Source organism: Antedon bifida, chromosome 9 (assembly GCF_963402885.1).
Source record: "Antedon bifida chromosome 9, ecAntBifi1.1, whole genome shotgun sequence".
Taxonomy (NCBI): Eukaryota; Metazoa; Echinodermata; class Crinoidea; order Comatulida; family Antedonidae; genus Antedon; species Antedon bifida.
Genome location: NC_136234.1, coordinates 19,691,111 through 19,714,528, shown reverse-complemented (window position 1 = coordinate 19,714,528; position 23,418 = coordinate 19,691,111). Strand labels below are relative to the sequence as shown.

Below are 23,418 nucleotides of genomic sequence, written 5' to 3'. Positions count from 1 at the left end.
CTCTATATTTATTCTTTTTACTTTGTTACAGTAATGTTTAGTATTTGATCCACCTACCGCCTATAGATATAACACGCCATGTGTGCCAAAATGTATTTCAGTTTTAATATGCATCCTACCATTAAACCATGGTGAGTGGCCGAGTGGTTAAGACAGTGGAACCTTAATCCATAGCGATAATATCGGCACTTGCTCCATGGTTTTGGTGGTAGAACCAAGTCTTTTCAGATAAAGACTATAAACCATAGGGTTTATATATATTAAATATAGCTCATCGTGCACAAAGAACTTAGTAAATCTTTTGAGATGAGTAGAAGGTAACCCTGGTGTACTAGTTCACATACAGCCACAGTGGTGGACAGATGAGAGAGAATCATAATTGGCAGCACTGACATAACATGACCCTTAATGGAGAAGCATGTAGTGGAAAAGCGCAAAATCTCAGTCCATAGCACCATGGCAATGATCCATTCGTTCGCTATACAAGAACTCATCTATGGTTCACCCTCAGCATTGTACGAGTTATATCTATAATTCTCTTTCATTAAAACACCCTCTGAGTGGTCTTTAATTGGAGGAAATGCTCTTTGAACATGCAAATTAAATGTAGTACTGCAAAAAATTCTAAAATACATAAAATACTTTATATTCACATTTTATTATACACTGTTTTAAAGAACTTTATTTAAAAATGTTACAAAATAAATATATATTGGATAGAAATTGTTTACAATAAAACATTTGGCATTGTCTATACAGTCATAGTTCCTGGGTTGGAAAACTTGACGAGTCGCAGATACATATTTGTTCGTTCAAGCCTGATATACATTTGTTTACTCATCAATCTTACTGTCTTCAACCTCTTTTGTTTTTGGGTAGTAAACCTTAAAACAGTAGCCACCATTCGAGAAAGAACCCTGAAAAAAAAAATTTAAAATGAAACTACCATTACCTCTAAATTAATCTCACTATAGTTTTACAGTCAAAGTTCTTAACACTTTTGCATAGATCCCAAAGGATGATGTGTATGTATATCTATTTTTCTCTATTCTATCTTTACTTTCATATATTATATTATATTTCACTGTTATTGCCAGAAAAAAAAAAAATAACATTTACGAAAATGGAAATAGGAGGTTAAATAATAGATTGCTGAGGATGACAACTTTACTTTTGTTTTGAGGGCCCCAAGAAATCAGCTAAAACTGGCTGGGTCCCTCTTGAAATATTGTGAAATATTTAACGTTTAATTATTTTGTAGAAACATTATTATTCAAGCATTTAAAATATAACAATTCAAACTTACAGTGTTGACGCATATGCAGTTTGTGTTGGTTTTGGTGAAGGGATCACATTTATCACCAAACACAATCAGATCAGGAAGGGGGTAAAGTCGCAGGGCCGAATCATAACTCCAGTATATGGGTGCCACATGAAGTGGGAGGGGACAAAGATGGCTCTGTGATATGACGGTCTTCACAAACTGTAAAAAAAAACATGGATAGCATTGCAGTCACACCTGAACGAAAACGTAGAATGACATCATAACTGGACGCAGGAGTAGTATTGAACAACGGAGCAGTGGGCTAATTTATTATTTAGGTTCCATAGTAGTCAAAAGATATAAAGTCTTCCCAACACATTTTCCTAGCATTGTTGACTAAATTCTGATACATAAGATTGTTTCAATAGTGCCCTCTATAGTTTGATATATAGTTATAGCCCCCTCTCTTGTTTGGCTACACTTTCATAAATTCTGATATTTCATTTTATGTATACAATAATATAAACGGACAATATAAAGATTTCTTTGGTTGGACACAATTTGAACTTGAATTCTATTGTGAAGTTGTCCATCTAGTGCTCATTTATACTATCTTTGGTTTTCTCATATCCTACAATGCTTTTTTCTTTCTTACATGATTAGGTATATCTGATCCCGCTTCTGGAAAACGGACACAGTTCCGACACATTTTGGTGACGATATCCTCACGGAAAATAATCATCTCCTGCGTGCAATACTGAATCCTACAAAAACAAACACATTCTAAATATTGTATGGAAGACTAATTTGAAGACGATCTTACACCAGGATTCAACATTGTTGCTTTGTATCTTACACCTAGCTTGAAACAACCTACCTGCAGGGATTTGACGTAAATATTGCATTAGGAATATTTTTACAAAACTCTTCAGTTATACATTCCGGTATTGCAGCTCTACAAAGGAAAATACAAAAAGAGAAATAAACAAAAGGTCATGTCAGATTGTTTGTTAATAGTACTGTACTTAATACTTTTTGTTTATGCATAGGTGAGTGGGTCACCTTGCTGAGGATTGAAACTAAATAACTAACACCTATCAACAAGCCTGTAGCCAGGATTTTTACAAAAAAAGTCTCAAGCTAGACTATAGTTTGGCCTAGTTATCATTGCTTCCGCTGTTGAAAATGACACTACAGACAGGTGTTAGTGTGAACCCTCAAACTCCTGGCTTGCTGTCAAGGCATAATAGAAGGGAAAAGCCAGTCAAAACTGAAACAGCATGGGGCAAGGCAGGTTGCCAGGATCATAGAGAAATATTCAAATAGCGGATGACATTTTTTCTTTTCAAAGTGGCTGCCAAGTTTACAAGAGAGATAAATCATAAAATAATGTACATACCTGGGAAGGATCTTTCCTGGTCCAGGATCTTGTGGTCCGGGCACAAACACAAACTTGCAGCGTTCAATTAAATTTGGAAACTCTTGTAACATGGATTGCAACATCTGTAACGATTCTAAAACACCACAAATCTTTATTAGTAAAACGACTAGCTGACCAGAAATAAAACTATCAATTTTCATTTTGCCAATAACTAACCTTTTAATATTTTCACATGATTGCTGCCGTATGGTGTTGATGTAAAATTGCCGCAAAAGACAAAACAAGTTGGTGGCATCTCTGCAAGACCTGAAAACAAAGTATGTAGCTTTTCTCGGACTTTAAGTTGATCCAGCCAGACTTCAGAAAGAAATACAAACATGGCATCTTCATTATCCAGTTCAATTGCTTTCAATCGCTTAGAAGATTTCACAGAAGTTGCAGATGATCCGCCAAAGAAGTTTGTATTGCCGAAAAAATCCCTAAGTAAAAATATAATACAGTTGATTCTCTCAAAATCAAAACAATTAGTGGTTATAATGTACATACTTGTTAAATAGAAGTCAATCTTTCAATTTCAATATTCTCTCAATTCAACTCATAAACATTCTTTTTTGTATTTGTTGAATAGGGAGAATATTTTCATTCATTGAAAACCTGACTGCCTTATTCAACTCTGCTCCTCATCATTAAATAAAATAGTAATCGTTCAACTCATGAAATATTCCTCCTATTCCAGTGGTGTAACTCTCACTGGCTAAACCTAGGAGCCCCAGAATATAAGCAGAGCATGAGCAGCATATACAAGAGTTAAAGGAGTTAAACCTTTTCCTCCTGTCCGCCACTATCCACATTCATTATAGCATAATAATTTATATGTCCTACCTTGTTACTTCGTTTGGTTCTGACGGTGGAAAGCCGAATGCATTGATATGAAACACCTCATCCTCATACCAACCCTCAGCAAGTACAAAACAACTCTCTGTGAATAAACCACTATGAAACTGGTGCTGAGTGGTTAAAGGAATAACACAGACAAAGTGGATATTCTTGCAGGGTCCCATGTTGTGGGGTTTCCCTTTTTGCTCAGCAGGGCAAGTTTTGCAGATATTTTTTTCAATTATTATCAATGCTAATAAACCTGAAATAATCCTGGAACAAAATGTATTATGTCCAGTTAAAGGATATTGCTTTACTGAGATCAAGTTCCACTGCTCCAGTAGGATCTTCTAAATGATATTTTCCCTGAAAAAGGAGATACAAATTAAAATGTGGCGCTAACAAGCAAATAAATGTTGAGTTTCCAGTCTTTTCCTTATTATGCACTCTGGAACAAAGTTTAGACTCAATGGTGTGTATATTGATGAGTTTATTATATTTATTCAATTACTTACCTCTTTAATTTGTGTCAGCATTCCTAAAACGATTATTTCTCCTAATTTTGAGGAGCTTCCAAGTAAATACTCAACTGGTTTCAACTGAAATAGAGTAAAAAAAAAAAAAGAAAAAGAAAAAAGCAAATTAAAAGTTATTAAAGTACATTCCAACCTTTGAACACCCTCCCCTGGCTACAGGCTTGATGAACCAGTGTCTACAATCTGCTTTGGTTTTAGTAATTTAGTAAAGGATTCTTACTTGGAACTTGTGTGATTTTTCTTCTGGTAACGAACCCAGCACAGGTGGGGTAAATAAATTATGTCTACTCGTTCTTTGGTGTAGAATTGTATATCGTTCTGAGAACAAATTTGCTTTGTCTTTTGCCTTCCCATGCAGACTTGGCAAACTTTTGTTTCTACAAAGAAATATTTTAAAAGATTGTGTCCATTAATAATTAATATGTAATGAGATATATAATAATAATTTAGTTTTAATGTATTTTAATGAATTTCAATCAATTAATAAAATAGCCATCAAAAGTATAATGCAAAATAATTATTGTACAGCGCTTTGTTCTTTTCTTGGAAAAGCACTTCGATATAGTATAGTATAAATAATAATGCTAATGTTTTGGTCTATTTTTAGGGGTTAGGTTAAGTTTATTTAGGTTTAAGAGTCAGTTTAATTAATAAGGGATTACCACTGGGTTAGGCAGATGCCCAGTTTGTTATTTTACTGGTAGGTCTTTTGTACTTGCGTCAGTACTTTACTTACAATAGCAATTTTTTACGTTCATTGTTATAAGTAAACATTGGAATATTAAACGCATCGATAACTGATAGAACTTTGTCCGATTCTTCTTCGGCATCTTCGTTACACTCCTCAACGGCTGCTTCAACTTCAGATCGACCAATCATTGCAGTGTTTACTAAAATAAAAAAATTAATTAGCATCACAGGAACATGAAGAAATGTTTAGGTAACTAATGCTCTGTCTACATTATCAAACAAGTTTGACAAAAAAAGTGTGGTGTGCCCAAATATGGTAGTGATATGACATCATCATGTCCATATAATAAGGGCACATCACATTTTTTGTCACATAAAGTTTGATAGTGTAGACAGAGCTTAAAATACATTTGCATTTATTCAGAAATAAACGAAACTTTATCATGCATGGATTTATAAAGTCATATTATCTTTATATTTAACTTACATTGTTGTTTTTGAATACAGTCTATTATTTTATCAAGCCATTCTGTTCGTTCATCCTCATTCAGTGGATTTAGTACATCAACTAAAATTTTACTCGCATCACTAGAAAAAGAAAATTATGAATTAAAATACTGTACCATCCTTTTTAACAATTTTATTTAAAAATTAATTAAAGGCTAATACAAATATTGTAAAATAAAAATATTAGGTACAATACTCAATAGGCTTAAAATAAATAAAGCTAATATAATATTAGTAATCATTATATTTTAAACAAATATATATATTTTTTAAATATTTTTATTATAAAGTTTTAAATAAAGAATTGGATTTCACAAATTGGAAGTACACAAATAATAGGCCTATAATATTATTATTTAAATTATTATTATTAATAATTTATTCATCGGACACGAGTAATTAGCCTAGTTACTCTGTATATTGCAGACATAGATAGGGCATTACAATTGCTAGGCCAAATTAAATTCTATTGTCTAGACCCCACCGTTAGGGCAGGGTCAAGGGTCCAGGGAACGGTCCAGGCAGGGAGATTGTTTTGTTAGATGTTGAATTTTTGGCTAGCTAGGCTAGGCTAGGCCTCCTACTACTACTAGAGGCCTAGCTAGCTAGCTTGACATGATGGATTATCGCATTGCTTGCTATCAATATAGTTACTTCTTACCTTCTAAGTGATAAACCATTCATTTTAAAAGTGGAAATTATGAGAGGTTTCATCTTAGACGCCATTTTAACCAAACTTTGCGGTAATTTAGTTTAGTTTACGGTTTGTTTACTTCGTAAGTTTCGCGCGGAATCGAAAACACATGAATAATAAGAATTCACTTTATAACATTTATTTTCACTTAGAATAATTTTCATTACAACAATTTAGCTCTAAAATAATATTTAATTACTTTTATATTATATTTTCTGAATAATCTACTAATAAGTAATTATTGTGCTTTTTCAAAAAGTACAATATAACTTGTTTCTATAAAAGGTCAAAATCAAAGGTCACTACTTTAGTTTCATGGTTATGAAAGGCAATTGCCGCCAAAATAAAAATAAATTTCTGTGCAATATTAAACGCCAGATTAAACGTCATTATCAGTTGGCATATGCCAGGTAGTAGTGAACATGGTTTGGATTATTTGTTATTTTATTGTATTAATTGTAGTCAAGTTAGAAGTTTAAAAAAAAGATTATTTTTCGTTTTGTTGTTAGTATATGCCTAAAATGATTAAGCTTGTGTCCTCGAATTCCACACGAATATTACATGCATCCTTTTGCTCTAATTTAATAAAATATTATATTGCCAAACTCACAAATTCACAAACTTTATGATTTCTGTTTCCTGTTGGACAAGATCAGCCTGTTTTTTCATGCTAGTACTGTACAAACATTATTTAATACAATATTACGTTTTTAACAATATTAGGTATGGATGATACTTCAACCCATAACACACAAGGAAAGCTTAACTTATCTTTTTGAAAACAACATAATAAATTGAACTTACGCGATTTTTGTACAAGGTAATTATTGTACATATATTATTTAAATTAATTTAATTACCACAGGTGGTAGGCCTCTCTAATTAACTTTAAAAATATACCTGGAAGTTGATTAAAACCAGTCATGCGTTACAAATGTAATAGGACTTTGCATTTTTTCGTATTTGCTCTCACGAATATATCAAATAATCATAGCTTATTGATTTTTGAATAAAAATTAGTTGTTAGAACATTTTGTATAGTGGCAATCATAAGTTTTTATTCTTATAAAATTTCATTTTTCATGGTGGCGCTATTAAAATATAAATATTCATTAGTATTTTTAGGCAATTGACCAATCATGGCGTTGGATTCCCAAGGAAAATCCCGCCTACAACTAGCTGAGTCTTCAGCTAAATCTGAAAACAGTTGGTATATCCTCTTAAATATAATTATCAAGAGGTTTAATACTAATTTTCTTTTTATTTACTTATAGAATCAATAATAAAAAAGATCTTGCGTAAATTGTATGTTCCTCTGTTTTATCGTTATTGAGTGTTTTCGATACGAATTTGCTCTACCACATTGTGTTTCTGGGGATACCCGAACGCGCGCTTCAACCTTGCATAATAATTTCTCGACTGAATTTCGAGAACCGTTCTTCGAAAACGACACACAACGATCTGTGGCAGGTAATATTTCTCTATTTTGGCGATAAAATTGTCATATTTTCTCCAAAATCTTGCTAGCATAATAACAATTGGTACTTTAAGTTGAAGAGGTTTTGATAATTAGTGTCATTTTGTTAAAACTTTGTTGTTAAATTGTTAAGCAGTGGTAGGCTAAATATTTTGAGTTCATTGTTCACGTACCGCACCACCACCTCTCCACCGGTTGTTGTTTCCTTTCTTTCATAGCGATGCCGCTGCTACGAAGAAAAGAGTTTATCCCCGAGAAGCCTAACGAAGATTTTGAGCCTGATGAAGAAGTCTTTTGGTGTCCATTAACCAATGAAATATTTAGGGAATACGAGTAAGTAAAACAACTTGTTGTTGTTGTATTAACTATTATCCAAATGTAATATACCAGATCTTCACACTTTTTTTAGTTTATTGATGATGGTAATATAATACTCATCACACACGGATCTCCCATCACAACCAATCATAAACGACTATTGGCAAGTGCGCCATTTTTTATATGCTGTAAACTCACAAGTGTAATTAGATCTATTAAAAACATGTGTCTTTCATACTATTTTCTTCTTATAGTGCTTTTTTCCAAAGAACAATTCTCTGCAACAGTCTAGTATGGACGTGCAGCCTCACAGGAAGGCCAAATCTTACGTACCAGGAGGCGGTGGAGAGCGAGGAAAAAGCAAGAAAACATCTGGCAACCTTCCCGAGTTACCTGGAAGCGCCGATATTGTTTCTTGCTTTGCTAACTCATCGAGGGCGCCTCAGTGATATGTGCGATGACGTATTTGTGTTTAGCCGTGATCGCTTTTACATTGGTGAAATCGTGGATGTTAAGAAAGGAGGCTCTAGGTAAGAATATAGTGAACATACCTCAGACTTGTTCATACAATTTCATAAATAAAATATCTCATCTATATATTTTATCGTTGGGCAATTATATGTTTTGTTCTTTCTATTAAAATTTAAAATCATGTCATTATTTTTTCTTGATTTTTCCTATAATTTATAGCATTTTCATGTTCCATATTTTACACCAAAATTAATTCTATTGTTTAGTGAACCATGTCGTATAGTTGAGGTCATTGCACCATCTCAAAATGGATCTTCCAAACAAAACGATGTAATTGATCTAACAGAAGAAGATGATGATGACGATGATGTGATTGTCATAGGAGACAATTCAAATGACAAAAACAGGTATATATTTTTTCTATTTTATTGACTATAATAAAAAATTGATGACATGCAATTTTTCCTTAGACCAATAATCAGGATTTTAAAATGTATAAATGTTATTTATTTTTGTATTCAAATATTGATCAGTATCAGATATTGATTAGTATCTGATAATTATCAGTATCAGATATTGATCAGTATCAGATATTGATCGGTATGACATATTGATCAGTATCAAATATTGATCAGTATCAGATATTGATCAATATCAGATGTTGATTAGTATCAGATATTGATTAGTATCAGATATTGATCGGTATAAAATATTGATCAGTATCAAATATTGATCAGTATCAGATATTGATCAATATCAGATGTTGATTAGTATCAGATATTGATTAGCATTTGATATTGATCAGTATCAGATATTGATCAATATCAGATAATGATCAATATCAGATATGAGATATTGATTTGTATTTGGTATTGATCAATATCAGATATTGATTAGTATTTGATATTGATTAGTATCAGATATTGATTTGTATTTGGTATTGATCAATATCAGATATTGATCAGTATCAGATATTGATCATCTTGAATTTAACTTTCTTTTTATAATAGTTTGAAGTCTAAAGGATATAAAAAGGAGACCCTTGATCCTAAATTGTATGTATACAGTGTGGTACCAACAAAAGGCAACTTGGTTCAGTTTGATGTTAATTACAGTCATATAAGGTGAATATTAACATTGATTTTTCCAGTACAGTAGTAGTATTAGGGGGACACCTTCGGGACCCAATAAAGTGTCCTCTCAATAGGGGTGTCTCCTGAATAGCAGCAATAGTTGGCTGTGTTAAAACATATGTCTCCTGTTGTTATCCTCCTCTTATTATGCAATGCCTTGAGGGCTTGAGCCAAGAACCTTAGAGTTGACAAAAAGTATGTTTGTTAACCACCAATTGTTTTGTTTTTTCATAGCCGTCGAAAAGGCCTTTACACACGAGACAAAAATAAGTTATTTTTGAGACAACATTGTGAAATTACTGATTCACATTGGACAGTCAAGGTGAGAAAGATTATTTGTTGATTACTTGCTATTGTCATATTACTTGCTATTGTCACATTGTTGTATGAAATTGTGCAAATGGTTCAAATAGCACATAATATACACAGACAACTTATGTTTTTCATTGACAAATTTTTATACAGTTGTAATGATTACCAATACCCATTGTTTTATTTATAGTTTGTGGAATTATTAATATTGGTTTTTTGTCTTTTTTTAGCCAAAATACATTCAGAGGTTCAAATTACATGAAAAGCAGTTTAGTTCAATCTTTTCTGGACCATTACCAGATTTCAAAAGCACAGTAGCCAAGAAGGCACCACCAGGTAGTCATTCAGCAACCAAAAAGAAATCTATAAGTCCCAAAACAACTAAGAAGGCCAAAACACCTGAAGGTACTGTATTACCATATAAGCATTTAATTGGTTGTTTGTTTGAGCCGTAATTCATAAAACATGGGCCCATGGGGTGGGTGGGGACTGTAACCTTCCAGTTAGCCTAAATGTTATTTTAATGCCTTTTGCCAAGGCTAATTTGAAACGCCAACCTATGAATCTGTAATACCTAAAAAATGTAAGACATATCCAAGGTGGAACACCTGGCCCCCCTAACCCCACCCACCATTAATTTTTTACAAATAAAATGTAAAAGATACAGTAGAATATTAGCTTAAGTTCACTTCACATTTTACAATTTGTAGGTCCTGTCCTGCATGAATTACCCTTGTGGAGAAAACATTTAATATCAATCTTCACTCTTTGATTTTGTCGGAAAGTTTTATCTATAAATCCAAACTAAAAATATGTTTTGAGTAATATATTTTTATTTTTAAAGTGAAAAAGAAAACCCCAAAGAAAGATAAACCAGTTGAAACGCCACCAATGAAGAAGATAAATTTAACAGCAGAAGAACGAGCGTTATTGAAAGAACAGAAACTGAAAATGAAAGAACAAGAGAATGCAATCAAGTTGGCTATGAGAGAAGCCATTAAGAAACAAAGGGCCGAAGAAAAGGCAGTGAAGAAAGAAGAACAGAAAAAAATTCAGGAAGAAACGAAGGAGAAGAAGAAATTAGAAAGAGAAAAGGTGAGAAGAAACTGCACAATCAAGACAAAAAGTAGTGGAGCTGTAGCTTGGTGGCTAACATTCTTGCCTTCCAATCCCAGCGTTCAATCCTGTCCTAGTGCCAGTGTTGTAACTCACGACTCTTTCAACTCCACTCCCTAAGCCTCAAATGAGACTTTTATAAGTTTATAAGCATGATAAATTTTAAAATAGTTTATCCATTCTGTAATTTGCGAGTTGCTATTAAATGAATATAAAAACTTTAACCAGTTTCCAATTCTCTAAAATTGACGTAATTGAACGTAATTTAGAGGTTCTGGTTTTCTGCTTTTGATCTGTGGTATGGTAACTTGGTTCTTTTTTTGTTTAAGGAGCGGGAACAGAAAAAGGAAGAACGACGTCAAAGAGAAGAGATTCTAAAAGAGTGGAGTAAGCCGCGAGACGATTTAGAATGTGAAGATCTTAAGGTAACTTAACACTACTGTTTTTTTCTCTGTTTCAACAGATTAGACTAAAGTGGAGCACAAATGATATATTCCATAATATTTTCCTGTTATTTAAAGGTACTACCTCAGCCTGTTGCAGTAAGGAGTGAAATCCCTGATCATCTGTTTGGAGATGTTTTAATGCTTATGGAGTTCTTGCACGTGTTTAGAGATGAACTTGATATCACTGAAGAATACCCAGATGGCGTGAAATTAGGTAACGTACAACATTATTATATTTTCTTGCATTTTTGTTGAATAAAGATACAGAAAAAAACTAGAAATAATAATAATAATATGCAGTTTAAATGTATATCGCACAAGTTCAACTATTATCACAGCGATAATCTTAATGAAGATTTTTCTTTTTAAAACTAGAAATGATAGAAGAGGCTGTCTTAGGGAAAACGGTGGACGGTGCTCTTTATGAACTGGTCAAGTTCCTTCTCAAGGCAATCTTCAGAATGCAAGAGGATGAAGAAGAGGATGAGAAGATTGACCTGAAAGAGCAAGGCATGGAGCTGCCATCGGTTGACCTCACAGAGGCTCTTGAGGATCCTACTTACTCTGAGCTGACAGCAGCAAGCACTGCTGCCCAATCCTGGCCAATTATTCACCATGGTAATCAACTAGTATTGTCACTTCACTGCAACTATTTGGGTTGCAGAAATAGGCATTTTCCCAGTTGTTTTTAAGAGCACTCACTTAGAGCCTGTGGCTATTAATTAAGTTGCAGTCATGTTGAATTTAGTCTACAGTCTTCAGAATTTTATAATGGGTTTTTTGTTTTTTTGTCACCTTTAGGTTCCACCCTCAGACTTCTACCTATAGAGCCGACCACATGTTCTGAGGTACTACGCCTTCACTTACTAGTGTCCGGAGCCAGGACAAGCCCAGCTAACGTTAAATGGCGATATCAACAGCGTGGAGGTTATATACCACATGACGATCCAGGCCTGGAGTTTAGAATGCAACAACCAAACATTCTGAGGACGTTGACGCATGGAAATTTATATGATCTTACTCCAGGTAGGCCCGAGGAACATCTTTCATAATGACATATAAAATCAATGTAAAAAAATTACTTTAAAAAAGATATATATATCATATCACTACCATATTTATGTTATTTTATGTAGAAGAGAAACTGAAGATTCTATCAACATTGTGCCAGCAACTGATGACGTATGTGACAATTAGAGACGTGATTGAGGAGAGCTTTGAGACGTGGCAGGAGAAACGAAAGGAATGGAAAGAACTGCAACGTTTGGAAAAGAGGCGAGAACATGAGGTCGCCTCCCTCAGGTATAACTACAACCATTTTAAAAATTCAAAAAATCAATTATATGAGGTACAATAATGACTGTTTATGTTGAATAGGGAGAATATTTCCATGACTGTTGTAATTATTTAATGAGAAGAAAGAAGAAGAAACATAAATTTGATTTATTACCTACTGTTATAAAGAAAACCTGTATTCAATGAGTTTTGTGGCTTTCATCGTAAATGTTGTAGGCTAGGCCTTGTAAAAAGATGTTTTTGTTTTGGCTGTACGACCAGAGCTACTGTTGGATATCAATAGTGTATTATTCACCAGTCTATCGTATCAAACATAATGTTCAGAATGTTTACAAAAACATTTGCTATGTTGCTAAAAATAAACCTGCGTTGATCTAATCAACTTTGACCTTGTTATGTATCAAACATTCTTATTTTTCAGGTTTCGTAAAAGGCAGGAAGAGAAACTTCTGTTAAATGAACAACAAAGAAAGTGGAGAGAACAGCAACAGCTGGCAAAGGTGAAATCTTTGAAAAATGACGAGAATCCAAACGGTGGCGACGACAGCGAAGATGAGGACCTACCGTTATCTAGTCTGAAAGAAGCGAAAGATAAACTTGTTAAAGCTACGGGAGAAGCGCAAGAGTTGAGTGAGACCTTAGGGCAAGAATACTCCGCGATGAAAGAGGAATTGGAAGAACAGAAAAAGAAAGATGAAGAAGACGAAGTTGTCACAAAACAAGAGTTTATTGAACAGAACAAAGCTTTAAGAGATGAACTATTCACGCACTCTGCCAAGTATAGCGTCAATCCGATGGGACTTGATCGGATTTTCCGTCGCTTTTGGGTCTTCCATTCAATACCGGGGATATTTGTCGAGGCGGATTTTGAAAATTTGAATTTGTTAGATTTGCAACCGGTCAATCAGAATCCGAAGATGAATCCATTTGAAGAAAATGTGACTGATATTACAGATATTACAGATAAGAAAATTGAATATGATAATTGTACTGTTAGTGATAAGGAAAATATTGTATTTAATGGTCATGAAAACATCAACCAAACGCCAAATACGGAGAGTAGTGCAGACGCAAAGGAACTGATTGTGAATGGCATTATTGAAGAGGTTAAACGACCTCTATCACCAGATATTTGCATGTTGAAGATGTCGCACCCATGCTGGGCATTTTACAGTCAGCCTGACGAAATCCGAACACTCTTAGAAACACTGAACCCCCGAGGTTATCGAGAGGGAACGTTAAAACGGTCTCTCCAATGCGAGATTGAGCGTATTCTTGATAATTTACCTGCGTTTCCAATGCATGAAGTTATGAGTTCAAACCGCGATAATATGGATACTGGTGATGAAGAAGAGAAGAACGTGAAACCGCAACAAGTTGTCGTTAAGCTAGCCGGGGGCAAGAAGGGCTTGATGTCCGTCAATGCAGACGGTGCCGAGTCTCTCGAGCTTAGCTTACGTGAACAGTTACTTGAGCTTGCAGATCGCATATGGCAGGGAGGGTTAGGGTGTTGTAAGGTAATTATTCAACTTCACAAAAATTTCTGTATATGACCCAAATATAATCCGATGCTTGAGTATAATTCCACCCCCTAATTTACCCCAAATATCATACCCATGCCCCCTGAGACTATACTGGTCTTGTACGGTTTGTTTTTAAAAAATTTATATTTTTCGGGAAATAAAAGTTATAAAATATTTACATTTATTGAGCCGGGTATAACCTCCCATGAGCACAAAATGCCCTCCCTGAGAGTGTGGAGGTGTAGAGATAACCAACATGCAGTTTACCTAAATCATTTTCAACCCATATTTAGGGGCTCCGATATTAAAGGAACACTTTTCTAGGTCCCACAGATGTCCCCTTAATAGGGGTTCTACTGTATGTGTAATTACAGTTGTATTGTTTTAGGTTGAGAATCGTCAAGTATGGACCGATAGCATAAGTCATGGTTCATATGATAAACAATGCCAGGAAATCTCATGGGGTCCAGAGTGGGGCAAGTCAAAACTGGGCAGTGACTTTCTGAATATGTCATCAGCAGACTTGTCCATCCCAGAAGAGAAGAAAAGCATAACGGATAAAGGCAAAGATAGGTAGGGATATCTGTAATTCCTTTTATACACTGTAGAATAATATAACATATAATGCATGGCTCGGAAACCGCAATTGAAGTTTAAAGATATATTGTCCCCTAAAGTGTTTGTAATTTTACTTTTAAACATTTTTTCACAGGCTGTCTGAATTAAAACTAGAAGAGGGTGGCACTGCAGGGAACTCTGTAAATGGAGAGAGTAGTCCAGCTGCTTGTTCCACCAGATGTGGCACGCCACTAATCTTTGACAATGACCAGGTTGTGCGTGACTTGGCCTGTGCTCTTCTTCAGATCTCGCAAGGTGTTGAACCCAAGTTCCTTACGCAACCTCTAGGTATGTGTCATTCATTCAGTATATTACACATTTTATTTTAATCTAAGAAATAAAGTCGCATTGCTTGTGTCCTTAGGCAAGACGCTTTACTTACGTTTGCCTATCTCCACCCAGGTGTATAAATGGATACCTGGTAAGGTCAAGACCCAACTGATTACTAGCTACATTATGGGAGTATGTTTCCATACATGTTTGATCCAAAAAAGACCAGGGTTGTAATATGTACAGCGTTTAAAGGTTTCACAACATTAGGCGTTTTATTTATCCAGATTATTATTATTATTAATAACTGATTCTTTGTTTATCGTAGGGTTTGCTGAGCCACCAACAAGAGGGGGTTATTCAGCTACAAGAAGAGCTAAGAAACTACAGGAAGAACGAGAGCGACGGAGAAAGGAACAGGAAGAGGATGGTAAGAAAATAAAAATATCCCATTAACCATTGTTTATAATATTGTACTGAAAAAAGTTCAATGAACTCTGAAGCTCCTTACTTTTATTCAATCTAAGACCTGATTCACATGTATAACAAATTAACAAAATGTAGCAAATTGTTACATGGATATCTCCTGAGATAATCTTACCGAGTGACAATGCTTTCACATGCAATATGCAATATAAACGCTGTATAAAATACCTGCATATGCGCAGATACCGCTGTTGCATCAGTGTCACTTTTACGGGCCTCATGGAGGTCTGTTTTCCAAATTGTTCCGTGGCATTAGACCAATCTATTTGAATTTGCAATCGGTAAGATTAAGAATGAAGCTCTATATGTTTATGGTCACATAAATAACTTTTAATTTAAATAATTTATGACTGACAGATGACAAACCAAAGAAAACAACCAGGGAATGCTGGGAAGAATCTCTTATGCTGTCCACAAGCTTCTCGCAGGTCTTTCTACACATGTCCACTCTTGAACGGTCAATCATCTGGTCCAAGTCCATCCTGAATACTCGTTGCAGGATCTGCAGATGTAAAGGAAATGCGGAACAGATGTTGCTATGCGACGGCTGCGATAGAGGGCACCATATGTATTGTCTGAAACCACCACTTAAGGTATAATCTTGCATATACATTAGAATCCCGAAAAACACCCTTTTTCAACTTTTTTTTTATCCTGCAGACTTAATAGAGGTTCTACTATAATTATTTTTATTTGTTTTGAGGTTGTCTGAAAATAATCTATTTTATAGATTTCTATCTGTTAATATAGAGATTATATTAATGAACAGATATGTTGATTTTGAGGGGCCATGTGCTGTTCACATCACTTCAATGTCACGTAGTTGACTCTATAGTAATTTAATAGTATCTCTATAGTCATCTCAGTTGATATTTCCTTCATTCAGCTTTGTTTCTTTATTCATATAAATCAGACATTTCAATATAGTCGTCGTTTTGTTTTGGTTACCAGAATGTGCCAAAAGGTGACTGGTACTGCAAAGACTGTACTCCAAAAGAAGTCTTAAGGAGTCCCAGAAGACGCAGATCAACTGTGGACAGCAGGACAGAGAAAGTGGAATCAGATAGCGAGCAGGAGGAGGAGGAGGAAGAAGATGATAGTGATGCAGTGGAAGAAGAAGATGAGGATCAACAAGAAGAAAGCGAAGAAGAGGAAGAGAGTGAGGAAGATGAAGATGATGCCAGTGAAGAGGAGGATGAGCAGGAGGAGGAAGAGGACACGGAAATGACATCTGCTGCCATTGCACAGGACAGGTAACTATAGTTTTACCTTATCCATCATTTCTTACTTACTTAATACATATACATATAAACGTATTTATCATTTTTGCTTAGCATTTTTGGCAATCTTGTTCTATAATGTAAGCCCTCCATATTTCAAATGCTCTATAGTTTTTGTTACCAATGTTGCTAAAAAGTTGCTATAATATTTTGGATAATTGTTGATCTAAGCGACATCAAATACTTAACTTGAAGTTGAACATGTTGCTGTTCTATTAGAGTTGTATTTATAGAAGATAGATATATAGCATTAGCAAAGCCCACCTAAAGCCATGCTTGATGTATTAGATACCATGCTACCATCAACATTCACTTGTGTCATGCAAAGTTAGGTTAAAGTCTATGATACTAGGCTATATGTGAAACACATGTGATGCTGTATTACAGAATTTTCTTATGATACTGCAGAAATCTAGATACAGTACTGAGAATTGGGTGTTCTCCAAGACTTGTAGCAGAGGCATATCTGTTTTTGTGTATATTCACTTATTTTCCAAAGTCTTACTTTATGGTTTCTTTGATAAATGGACATGAAATGATTTTTAAATTTAGATATATTCACCAAAATCTCATTTGAACAATGTCGAGCATTACTGTATATATAAATGAAACATAATTTTATGGTAGTTTTTAAGATATTTTACATAAAATATTATGTGCCATACAATATCAGCTTGCAACAATAGGAAGCTTTTGATTTGCGACGATCGACAACCAAACTGTCTTGTGCGCATGGCGATGACCCTTGACCAGACCTGTGTTGGTCGTTGATTGATTGCACCATTGACTTATAAATAAAAAATCCATTTCATGTCCGTTTGAAGTAAATGTTAAAAATCTTTTGTTTCTGTTGATTGTTAATCTTGTAATCTTTCAGTGACGATGAAATCATCTTTAAAGAGGACGGGTGGCACGACGCCGTCTGTCGTGACTGCGGGCACGGGGGAAAGTTAATTTATTGTGATAACTGTCCATCCGCTTACCATTCTGAATGCCTTGATCTGCCGTCGGGGTCCGCGACGGTGGAGTGGGTCTGCTCCGAATGTCTGGCCAATGGGTAAAAAGTTTTTTTGATATTTGCATGGTTTATATTTAATATCGCAGAGATGTGATCGAAATTATTGGTCATTAGTCTGTCTGCATGAAAAATTACAAAATGGCAAAATTTACATTTTATAATTTGGTCAGGATTTGATCAAATTTTCTTTTGCTATCCTTTGCTTTTGTCTTTCCAACTTTTGTTGTTTCGTCTTTCGTCCCTTTTTGACTTTCCCATTTCAAAATGCATCTTCTAGGAAATGAATAAACGTTGACTTGATGTTATGTATATGTGCAATTTATTCTGTTAACAGTTTATGTTCTTTCTATATATCTGCATGCTATTAAACCTCTGTATTGTGAATATATGTATGTGCATTTATGTCATGGAAATAGGGTATTAACATAGCATAACGCATAGTATGTTAGTCTTTGTCTATATTTAACTAGGAACTACTAATTCCACCACTCCAGGATTTGTTTTTAAAACCTTCCCAGTACAATTCCGATCCATTGATACCTCATTACCTGCAACCCCAAGGGCAGTTCCAATGAAGTTAAAAACCTTCCCAGTACTATTCCGTTAAGTTTGATACCCCATTACCCCCAGCCATTACACACCAGGTGTATGGATGCATGCAGTAACAACAATTTGTATAATGAACAAACTCTCTTGTAATATAGACAGTGCTTTTTTAATGCTATCAACTGAATGTTTAGGTTTTTGTGTAAACATTCACTGCAACACACAACTGTAACCAGTATGTTCAGTCTATAAAGGCTAATTTACACAGACAAGGGTAACGATAAGCACTAAACCATGGAAACCAGCAACAAACAAGCGGCTCAGGATAGATATAGATTCCACATGAGACAAGAACATGGTTTTCCATTTACCTTTAACGCTCATCTGTGTAAATTGGCCTTAACTGTTGTACTCCGCGTCCATACTATTGAAATATTCTCATTCAACTCATATTCATTATTTGTATATTTCACGATCATTTTAACATCCATTCTGCTCATTTCATTTTAATTTAATATTCATTTTCACCATACTTAGTTCTCTTTCTTTCTTTGAGTGATTCCTTAATGACCTCTTTCTTGCAGTGATGAGGAAGAGTCTGATCATGAGGACCTCTGTCGCGTCTGTCACCATGGCGGGGAATTGATATGCTGTGACAGCTGTCCGTCAGCATATCACCTCGAGTGTGTAGATCCACCACTAAGCAAAGTGCCAAAAGGTGACTGGAACTGTTCAAACTGCAAGAGGAAGAGGCCTTCCACATCAAAAGGCAAAGGAGAAGCTAAAAATAAAAGTTAGTATTTTAGTTTTTAGGTTTTAAAATTACAGTTGACTCCACTTAAATCGAATCTAATAGGACTGGTATAAAAAGTTTGAGTTATGCGACCCTCGAATTACGGATTTTTAAAAAAAATGTGTGTTTGAAAACAGAAGATTTTTTGCCGAATATGGACATAGCTTGCAGTCATTGTTTATAATGACTAATTGTGGTTTTATAAAATCTTGTTTTACAGCTAAAGGCAAACCAAAGGCATTCAACTTACGTGTACTAAGCCAGGTTGAGACCGGTAGCGATTCAGACAGCAGTTTCTGTCCCAGTTCTTCACGTAGTGCCCGCGCTAACGCACGGATACGTCGTCGTGAATCAACCGGCTCAGAAAGGTCAGCCGATGAGTGTACACCGCAGGAAAAGAAGCGAGTAGCGCGGAATATGTCAAAGAAATTTGCAGCTGCAGCTGAATCGAGCGACGACGAAACACCCGCGAGACCTCTTCGTAACACGCGCCGGTCTAGTCTGATTGAGACAGAGTCTGATCAGTCGTTCTCTGGTAGCGCCCAGAAAAGCTCGAAGAAAGGTAGCGCTAAAAAACGAAAGGTGTCGCCTAGAGCATTGTCCAACGTTCCAGATAAATCTAAGAAAACTGATAAGAGGAAAAAGAGTGAAGGTAAAAACAAGAAAATAGTGAATGGAGGGAGTGCTGTATCCAGTAGGGCAGCATCCAGCACAGACGGTAAGTGTCTAAAGTCCATTTAATATTGCTTAATTTTCACTTCTCTCTGAGAAGTCCCTTTACAACCTAAATAGTATACAGAGTTTCCACACATCGTAATCTTTATGTAGAGGTAGGACCATCTCATTATCTCATACTAAAAATGTACCCATCTCAAAGATGGATAAAATATCTAGCTGACTAAATTAATATTTCACTAGATATTTTTCATAATATTTTAGGTTATTATTTTGATATACTAAATAATATTTTAAAGATTCCCTTCCCTGTTAGTTAGTATTCTGTCACTTAGTTCCTAATATGTCTATGGAAACTCCCCATCTATCTAGATTATCATATTTTGTGCCAACCGCATCACATGAGTTTAATAGGATAGCAGAAGGCACAAAGTTTAAAAAATATGTAATCGTGAATCATTTCAATATCATTGTAGATTCTGATTCTGAAAATACAACTCCGCCACCTCGTCGATTGTCAGTTGGTCGTCGTGGTAATGAGGACTCGCAACAAATGAAGCTGTGCGAACAGTTGTTTGGAGAACTTCGCAAGCACCAAGATGCCGGACCATTTATGGTAGCGGTCAGCAAGAAAAGTGTAAGTTGGACAAATTGGTTATAATATTTTTAGTTTATTAGCCTTTGGTACCCCACCACCCCTCCTATTTCAAATTTATATGTCTGCCACTGCATCTGTAATTCGTTAGCCTTATATGACTAAATAAACAATTCATGCATTTGATTACACCTGTATATGCAAATAAGCTTCATATATTAGCAACATAATGACATTGTCTACATCTCATTACCACACTCTCTATGTTAAAGATACAGTGCTGAATGGATAATGTTCACTGTGTAGATCAAATTATCGCGGTGTAATACGTGCATGAGTGAACATAATGGACCTTTGACCTCTCTGATAATGTATTAATTACCATTGAATATGAATTTATCTCATCCCAGACCCCAGATTACTACAAGATCATCAAACGTCCGATGTGCTTCCCCGTAATCTGCGACAAGTTCAAGTTGTTCCAGTACACAAACCCGACTGAATTCATAGCAGACGTACGCCTAATATTCACTAACTGCGAACAGTATAACCAATCTTGGACAGACGAGTACAAGAGGAGCCGCATCGTTTCTCAATTTTTCGAGAAACGATTAAAAGAGGTCGGTCTAAAAGTCTCTAGTAGTAAACGCGAGTCGACGGAAACGGACCCTAGTTCAGCGAGCAAACGACCTCGTCGGTTGTGATTTTTTTTTATAAATTTGAAAACAGCATACCAAACATAATATTGATAAAATACTTAAATGAATAAACTTAGAGTAATTTGTTTCAGTATAATGTTTATATTTATATTGATGATTCCAATTTCAAAAAATGTTTTTGCTTATAAAGCAATTCCAAACATTTAGTGTCTTGCAACCCAACTTCCATGCCTGTTGTTGACGTGCAACCACAATTGTATAGCGGCAGAAAACTTATGGTATTGTCACTTCACTGCAACTGTCTGGGTTGCAGGAATGTTTTGCCAGTTGCAAGAGCTCTCATGACTCCTTGAAACATGCGGCTAATTATTAAGTCACAACTACAGAAGAGCCATGTTGAAATTAGGTCACGTGGGCCAGCAGCCAGGCTTTCAATGATACAGTACAACTAAATTCAGTAGAACATTATTCAGGGGTCACATTTAGGACTTAGTAGTGTCGTCTTAGTAAGGGAGTCCCCTGATCAATGGTTGGTTGCGATGTTAAACAATTGCAACCATTGAGTCGCGTTTTCAATTTTTTCACTTTATGGAGTGTGAAGAAGATTGAAAGAAGCAGAAAATATGAAATAAGGCTCTGTCTACACTATCAAACTAGTTTGACAAAAAAAGTATGATGTGCCCAAAATATGGTAGAGATATGACATCGTGTCACATAAAGATTGATAGTGTAGACAGAGCTTTATGTTACGGTAACTTAACATTCCAAAGAATTTATACCTCACGTTGCACAAAGGTGCCCTAAGGATGTTCCTTATCCATCTGTGTATTGTCTGTGTTATTTGCTGTATCTTGTCTAGAGACTGGATAGAATGATACAGAATAAATAACAAAAACTGATAATTCTTGATTATTTAAATGTAAATTAATACCTTAATATTAGTTAGATATATCTAAGCATAGTAAAACGTATGTTTCTACACAGTTTGCTAATTTTCATAATCGGTAAGTCCCCTTAAAATGGCAAATTTATAAAATTATTTTGCTTATTATTGTAAGAATATTCGCAGAAATCTTTTTTTTAAAACTTATTCTGTGATTGGTCATTTTATAGGGACGTCTTTAATTGACAGATTGGCGTATATGTATTGCCTCTATTTCTGATTTAATATCCATATTTTATGTAGTAACTTTCTATATTTATTTTTAAATACTGTATTGTAATACTACAGTATAATAATTATTGCTTAACCGAAATACTGTATGTCAGATTGTTTAAGACATAATTACATAACCTTTTGGCAAAGTTTCAAGGGCTATGAGCTCTCACTGGGTAAAACCAGCAGCCCTAGAGCTTACAGGGGCCTCTGAGCTGACCTTGGAGCCCAGAGGGAAAAGACAGGCATTAAAATATGTTGAAAAAGGCGAAAAATGTCCAAGGCCCCTAGCGTTGGGCCACTTAGGGCCCCTAAACCAGGGGCCTCGTTACATTGCACAATTACAAGTAAATGTAATATTTTTTGCCATTTGTGAAGCCATCTTGACAAGTTGACTATGTTGTAGGAAAAGCTCTGGAGCTGGAGCTGTGGGTTCTTGCCCAAAGACTTCATCTCATCTGTATTTACAGCATGCTGTCGGATGACTGACCATTGGATCATCAGCGACAAACTTACCAAGTTAAATGTAAATTCTGCTGGTTCATGACCAGATCAGTTTTCCTACAATGTGCGACATTACTGCTCTTTTAATGCTGTAGTGATTTTTAAAATGAAAACCAGCATTTAAACACCACCCCCCTCCCCCTCCCAACTTATGAGTTGATCTATTTTACTACACCACTATCTCATCTCATGCCTCAAATGCTGCTTTAAAATGTCACTTTCTATTTAAAATATTTATAAGAATGGAAGTTTTTGTAATGTTTAGTGGCCTTGTAGTAGATTGTATTCCCAAGAAAGCCCAATTTGTACAAACAAAAACACTAGGGAATACGGTAGTACTAAAAAAACTATGCACTGTATATAATTAAAAAAAGAAGTACAAAAAAAAATAAATAAAATGCAAGGAGTAGTTATGCTTTTAAAAGCACCTATGAAAATGAAATTTTCTATTTCATTTATTTTTATGGGCAGTTTCTTTTGAAAATATTGTGAGCAGGGAATTAAATTAAATAATTTTGTAAATAGTGATAACGTTAATAAAGACTTCCTTCGTATCTATGCTGTTGCTTTCTGTTCTGTAATCCATCCATCTTCTATCCATCCGCCATCCAGTTACTGTTGTTCCTACTTGGGACTTGAACCCATGCTTTTTAATAGGACAGCTTCTTACACTAGCATTCCTAGACTTGCCCCAAGACAAGCTTAAGTAGTATACGTATGAAACGCCATATGTGCCAAAATATTTATCATTTTACTAAAATTTAGTCACTGTAGGGTT

The 23,418-nt window shown here is 35.1% G+C and overlaps 2 protein-coding genes across 3 annotated transcripts; one reads left to right on the top strand and one right to left on the bottom strand.

Moving 5' to 3' along the window:
* Positions 1-639: 639 nt before the first annotated feature.
* Positions 640-6,045, bottom strand: LOC144853029 (DNA polymerase epsilon subunit 2-like). The gene is made up of 13 exons (XM_078711089.1): positions 5,916-6,045; positions 5,235-5,335; positions 4,794-4,947; positions 4,278-4,434; positions 4,037-4,120; positions 3,831-3,887; positions 3,528-3,649; positions 2,862-3,124; positions 2,664-2,778; positions 2,142-2,219; positions 1,920-2,028; positions 1,307-1,483; positions 640-917 (listed from the first exon to the last, which is right to left on the bottom strand). The coding sequence occupies exons 1-13, from the start codon at positions 5,978-5,980 to the stop codon at positions 834-836; spliced, it is 1,566 nt and encodes a 521-aa protein (XP_078567215.1). The 5' UTR covers positions 5,981-6,045; the 3' UTR covers positions 640-833.
* Positions 6,046-7,335: 1,290 nt separating this feature from the next.
* Positions 7,336-23,198, top strand: LOC144851537 (bromodomain adjacent to zinc finger domain protein 1A-like). Of its 2 annotated transcripts, XM_078709051.1 has the most exons (24): positions 7,336-7,418; positions 7,644-7,758; positions 7,998-8,273; positions 8,481-8,621; positions 9,225-9,338; positions 9,582-9,669; positions 9,890-10,064; positions 10,504-10,754; positions 11,105-11,200; positions 11,297-11,435; positions 11,597-11,839; positions 12,023-12,247; positions 12,358-12,523; positions 12,939-14,034; positions 14,429-14,613; positions 14,753-14,946; positions 15,257-15,358; positions 15,772-16,007; positions 16,366-16,667; positions 17,572-17,751; positions 18,843-19,051; positions 19,272-19,769; positions 20,203-20,363; positions 20,732-23,198. In XM_078709051.1, exons 2-24 carry the CDS (start codon positions 7,646-7,648, stop codon positions 21,023-21,025), a joined length of 5,484 nt encoding a protein of 1,827 aa, XP_078565177.1. In that variant the 5' UTR covers positions 7,336-7,418; positions 7,644-7,645; the 3' UTR covers positions 21,026-23,198. The 2 variants fall into 2 exon arrangements, with proteins under 2 accessions (XP_078565177.1, XP_078565178.1); XM_078709052.1 differs by lacking the exon at positions 17,572-17,751.
* Positions 23,199-23,418: the final 220 nt, after the last annotated feature.